This window comes from Ctenocephalides felis, unplaced genomic scaffold (assembly GCF_003426905.1).
Source record: "Ctenocephalides felis isolate EL2017-DRISC unplaced genomic scaffold, ASM342690v1 CF-g0.4_SCAFFOLD_03572, whole genome shotgun sequence".
In the NCBI taxonomy this organism is placed as follows: domain Eukaryota; kingdom Metazoa; phylum Arthropoda; class Insecta; order Siphonaptera; family Pulicidae; genus Ctenocephalides; species Ctenocephalides felis.
In genome coordinates, this window is record NW_020539726.1 from 25,144,832 (window position 1) to 25,151,777 (window position 6,946).

Sequence of the window (6,946 nt, forward strand, 5' to 3'; positions counted from 1 at the left end):
TAGTTTAAAAAATACTAATACTAATAATAAACAGCCTTTTAAATAAATTGATATAAAAATCAATTTCAAATAAATTATGCACCATGAATTTATTTGAGTGCATAATAATATTATACTGAAATATCTATTCTCGACATATCTCTGATTCTTCTTGAAAGTCTGCAAAAACTAAGCTTTTTAAATTTTGCTCTATATTTTTTTCAATTTTATAATTTCGGTTTTAGAGCTTCATATCAGTTGTGGCAAACAATGTTTAGTAGTCTTCCAACTTTGTACAGAATTGGCTAAAGATTCCTTTATTTTTTTATAAATTTTCTTTAAGAAGCATATGGAAATCCTTTCCTTCACTGGTCATGTCTGCACAATTTCAAGTAAATCTCTGTCTTCTTCTTATATCAATTAATATTATTCCTTAAAATGAATACAATGAGCTAGATTTGGTCCATGTTTGCTCAATATATGCATTTGTAGGTCCCTTTGGCGTCTACTTCGATGGGAACATGCTGAACAGCCAAAACGAGGAGATTTTCCGCAATCAAACTTCAAATGTCGCATTAGATCATTTGACAATTTATAACATCTAAAACAATTCGGACAGCTATGCTTTCTTTGGAATGTTGAATTATGGGTGAGAATATCTTGAGATGCATAATCGAAGTATAAACCTGGAAAAAATAAATAATATTGCAAATTAGTAATTGTTACAGAACTATAATTATAATTTGGATACACTGAACAATTACACTGAATTAAAACATTATAAGTAAATGTATGAAATATTTTTTTAAATAGATTTATGAAATAATCAATATTATGTTTTACAAACAAAAATGTTTGATATTTAGCGTAGTTTTTAAAAAAAAATCATTTTTTTTATTCACTGTAGTGAAAATTTGTGGAATTTACAATTGTCACCCGCAAAGGAACATTCTGTACTATAGTGACATTTTGGAAAAACAACTCAGTTTTTAAAATAATACTCATTTACAAATTGATCAAATTTTATTAAAGCATTAATATATCTTCTTTCCAAAAAAAACTCATACAAAATTTTAATAATTACACATATTCACAAAAAAAGTTGTTCGTTTGAGTGCATTAGTTGAACACGAATTTAAAGTCAAAATGGGGTGCCAAACAACAAAAAATCGAAAAATAATAAAAATCAACAGATGGACCAATTCTGCCGCATAACAGACCAATGTTATGGCAAAGCTATGTTATGAAGAACTTTTCATACAAATTCGTTCTAAATATTGACAATAGCCATATGTTTGCTGTGCAGTCAAGCGTTTTTTCCCAGTATGTCAGATAGAAAAAATAACCTAGAAACCACACAATTGTCAAAAAATAACTTAGATAGCATGGTCTTTCTGACCCAGCTTCATAACATACGAGTGACGTCGCAGCTTATGTGTAAAACGCCTGAATGCACAGCAAATACATGGCATTTTGACAATATTCAGTATGATTTAGAAGTGTAATGTATGGAAGTTGGAGCGTAACATGGCCTTTCCATAACATTGGTCTGTTGTGCGGGTAAATCGGCCCAAATGTCTCCGATCTAGTATTTCTTCGGCATAATAATTAATAACTTATAAATCCTGTCTTGACTATGACTATTAAGTTTCCTTCAAATGATCTATTGAGTTTTTTTATATTGTGAAATTTACTCCACATCGCCCCTGGGTAATCTGCAAACATATTAGCAATTAAATATCTGCAAATGTGTTTGCAAATGACTGCTGAGGTAGACAAATAAAAACTTAATAGATCAAAAGAAACTCTATGGTCATTTATGGCAAAAAGGGCCACAGAAATTGAAAGATTTCTATTTATAATGTAGAAAATTACAAGTTAGAAGACATTGTCGTTTTTCATCTCTATTCTATTTTTGTAGTTTGACCCCCAATTTTGACTCTAGATTTGTGTTCAATGGTAAAAACTACATTGGAAATCATATGTTGCACACCCAATACAAACAACTTTTTTTGTGGACCTGTGTCGTTAATATTATTTAAATAAAAACGACTCAAAATAATTATACAAGTCATTATAATTCAAATACAAATCACACTATGTACACTAGAAAATATATTAATAGTATGAATTAAATAAAATAATAAATATTGTACACATTTCCTAAAAATAAATCACTTTATTCGTTAGAAGAAATATCGTTAATATAATTTATACATTCTAGTACACAAAAAAATATTTTGCTGGAAAAATATACTGACAGAAAATGTTATATTAATTTTATTTCAAAACTACAGGAGAAATTTCATAACTGAATAATACTTCTTAATAACTTTCTTCAATACTTAATAATAACTCTTTGTTTAATTTTTTGAGAAAATGCTTTTTAATTAAAGTTATTTAATTTCTTTTATTTTATTTGTTTCGCGAGTAAAGCATGTACAGAAAACTATTAAATCTTTTACTAAAAACTATATAAGACTTGTTTTAGTACACACAATGGTTCTGAGTCGGTTTTGCTGCTTTTATCACAAATATGAAAATAAAATTGGAGCATAATTTACTGCAACTACTTTATCATGCCCTTTTGTGACCAAAACATATCAAAAATTAAATAAATAATTGCAAATCAAACAATTTGCAACATTTCAATCACAATCACAAGCAACCAGGTACTATCTACGAAATTCAGTTTTTTTTTGTTTCAATATTTCCATTATTGTTTCAAAAATAAACAATAAGCCATTTCATTCACATGTCTACAAATAATATGTCTCTCAATATTTTGTTTTCTTTTACTACGATATTGACAGACTGAACATCCAAATCTTGGTAATTTTCCACAGTCGAATTTTAAATGTCGATAAAGATCAGTTTGTAATTTATATCGACTATTGCAATTGGGACAGCAATAAATTCTTTGGCCCAAAATATCACTGGAATAATTGGCTGGCTCAGGAAAACCTCGAAAATATCCTGAAAAATAAAAAAAATATTAGAAATAAAATTCACACCTATAATACATCAAACTTTTTTATGTAATCATACCTAATATCTTAGTTATCTTGCACTTTCAAATTTGTTTGAGGTATTAATAAAATAAATATAGAATTTATTACAAAACAAGATCATAATAGAAGATCAGATAAAATGTCTGTAAACTTGTTTTTCCTAAATATGAGAATCTCCTGTTTATCTGGATTTGGTCAAATTGCAAAATATGATTTTATATAGCCTAAATATAAAGTAATAATAAACAATAATAAAAAAAATCCTTACAAACATTCATAATTTTATTTAATTTTTAATATATATAAATATGAATGTCAATTATTGTATTATTCAAATAACACAAAGGACTAGTAGTATTAAACAATTAATAAAATTAATAATAATTTAATTACTATAATAAAATTACTACTCAAAAACTCAGTATTTGAGTAAAATACAAAAATAAAATTCTTTAAGATATAAATAGTGCCAAAGCTTAATTAAACTTACTCTATAAATTTAGAACTTTTTAATGTACAAATTCAAGTACATTTTTCTAACAACTATTATAGAAGTTAAGTGAGTTTTACATTGTAAATAAAATCTGTCCGACTAGAAATTAATATAAAATTTTATTATATTTATTTAAATAAATAATTTAAATAGTTTGTTATAATACACCAACATTTTTTATCTGCTTGACTATATTTACCAAATAGCAATTCCATTGACTGCTATTAGTCTAACGAAAAAAATATTTTCTTGTATAAATATTCTAAAAAGTCATACTTTCTAAAAGTTTAAAATAACACACTAAAATCTGTTACACAAATAAATAAATAATTATAGAAACTAGTTACTTCAAAACATAAAAAAGTAAAACTGTGCAAATTTTTATTTTAGGGGAGACTAGATACGGTTGTGCCTTAGTTGGCGTTTAACTTATGTTAAAATATCAAAAAAGTGATCTATCTATGACCTATATTCTATGAACAAAATATTTTTTTGACACTGTGAAAACAATATTGTCTATAGATCAATGGAAACTTCGTACAAATAACTCTAGCTTTCTCCCTTTTAGACTCTATGTCAAAAACAGTATAGTTTAGCTGTTATGACGACTGTCAATACCGTTGCTTGGCACAACCGTACCCGGCCTTTCTTACTAATTACATATGGCAGATTTATATTGACATCAAAGTTTTAGTTGAAAGTTAGTAAAAAGTCAAAGATCTAATAATTATGTGAGAATAAGAAAGTGAATTCACGCTTTATATGAACTATTTCAAAAGCTTAATTCTTGCAGCCAATACTTTAAATATCTATCTGCTTTCAATTACTTTCATATTTTCACATAGTTAATACATCTTTGATATTTTTCCAAACATTCAACTAAAAATTTAGTGTAAATATTAGCTAATTAATTAGCTTTACCTTTAGATTTAGCGAATTAATTTTATTGATGTATGAAGTAAAAGTAGCTTCAGTGAAAATTTGCAAAAGATAAAAGTAAATCCAATAAACTATACGTTTTATATATTGTTGTTATAGTTCTAACTACTATATAAGAATCTTAATAAAAGATTAATCCCTTGAATATCAGATCAATCAAAACTTCCCTTTGTTAGAAAGCACCCTTTTATCACGTGATCGGTTTTTTAAGGAGTTTTGGACACCCTTTCCCTTGTGATACGTGTTGATACCCTTAAACATCATGTATCGAAATTTTTCATTTTTTTGACAATGTTTGAATTTTTTTTAAATCAGGTAAAAAATTAATACACGTGATGTCATACTATACCCCTCTCTCCCTCACGTAATATTACGTGATTTTTTGTCAAACCACCTCACGTAATGGACGCCCCTTACAACAATTTTGTGGGGCTAAAAAGAGTCAAGAACAGACGCATTTTTCTCAATATTGTAAATAGTTAATATATTTATGTATACATTATATTAATATATTAAATTTTATATTACATCTATCACTTTATATTATTAATTGACTAGTAATTCTGCTGATGTCTTCTTTGGCAATGGCTCTTCATGGTGCTCTTGTAGTAGGCTCGATGAGGACAAAAAGGGCATGCAAATTTCGGTGTTTTTCCACATTGAAATTTCAAATGTCTCATAAGATTTCTTTTATAGGAATAAAAAAGTGGACATCTCTGCATTTGTAAACATTTTTTTCACACCAATGTGTTCGAAATCCTGCACGTTTCCGAAGAAATCTGAAATGTAAAACTGTGTTAGCAGATATAAATGTAAAATATAAATATACACATATACAATATATTGTTATAGATTTACATTATATTGTACTGAGTTCATTATCCAGTATCGATTTGCATAAATTATGAATTTATTAGTTTCATGTAAAATTGTGTAAGGAAAAGATTATATAGGTATACATATCAAATATAACATAAAATCTAAATATATATACATATATATATATATATATATACAGGGCGATATATAATAGATATATATATATATATATATATATATATATATATATATACCTGATTAAAAATACTATATTCCATACAAAATATGTTAGGTTAAAACAAAAGCGAAGATTATATTAGAATAAAATCAGAAGTCATAAAACCAACATTCAGTATAAAGTTTGTATTATTTAACTATAAACATAATTATAATCACTATTATTATTTTATAACCTAGCTTCTAATATTAAAATAGAATATATTATTATATTAATATTGGAATTTATAATTCTACGAACTTATTCTATATATGGTGAAAAATAAATAATACTATAAGATAATAATCAATAAATATTATGTCGTTCAATGTATAATATACTGAGATTTCTATTGAAAACATATATAAAAATATAAGTAGTCTATGTTTTAGATTTGCACATATATTTGTCCAATGACATCAGGACGTTTTTTCTGATTTAATTAATTATTAGGACTTAAAATTAAAATAAATACTATTTATCGATAAAATTAAAACTTCATTGCAACCATATAATTGGTTTACATTGAAAGCTTTGAACTGTTGCATTTTATTTAAATAAAATTAAACTATATTAGTTCCATATTATTACTTTGCTTGCAGCAAGACTACTCCTATGATTTTTGGTTAATAAATACTTTAAAATTTCATCGAAACATTATCATTTATTACATATTCAATTCCATGCATTCTCAAACAATGTTTACTCATATTTCCTTTCAAATATGTTCTATAAGGGCAAACATTGCATTTAAATTGTGGCTCTTTTCCACATTGATATCTCTGATGCATTCTTAAACTCTGATCATATTTATAACTTTTATTACACTTGGAACATTGATACATTTTCGACTGTTCTAGTGTTAGAGCGGAAAAATATTTCATTTGGTTTGAAACACCTTCAAATTTTGGCAGGTGGTAGGTAGCGCCAAAACCTATAAAAATAATAAAAAATGCATGGTTAGAGAAATCAGCAAATAATTTTTTTATTCAAAAGTACTAAGAATTAAAAAAATAATTTTGCTCATATTATTATATTTTTTAAAAGACACAATTATATAAATTGATATAATTTCTTAACATAATATAATATAAAATAAAATCCTTAATCGTATGTTGTTGATGAATGATGTTCTAGTGATAATCTAGTAAAACATATAAACTACATCTAAATTTGTAAATGCTTGAATTGGTTTTTGAAGTAAAACTTTTGAAGCAAAACTTCTTTAGGCGCGATTAGGGTGTAAATCCGCACAAACGCAACGGAAGTGCGTTACGGCCGAGTCGAGTGCCAATGATTCGTCATTCGATCTCGATGAAATCATTTCCATACGGGTCGATTGTGATTAGACGTCGTGTATGTGAATAGAGATTTGTCGTTGTATGCGTATTATTGTTTTTAATTATTTTACATATTTTTAATGCTATTATAAATATATAATTTATAATTTACAACTCATTATTATATAAATGTGTATAATGGTTGACA

The 6,946-nt window shown here is 26.2% G+C and overlaps 1 protein-coding gene across 1 annotated transcript in view; it reads left to right on the forward strand.

Moving 5' to 3' along the window:
- The first annotated feature begins 624 nt into the window (after window positions 1-624).
- The window catches only part of LOC113388288 (zinc finger protein 572-like), an 11,116-nt gene continuing 4,794 nt past the window's right edge, over window positions 625-6,946 (forward strand). Inside the window, exon 1 of the mRNA XM_026625685.1 lies at window positions 625-628. Within this exon, the coding sequence (XP_026481470.1) occupies window positions 625-628 (4 nt within the window). The remainder of the gene's footprint in view (window positions 629-6,946) is intronic.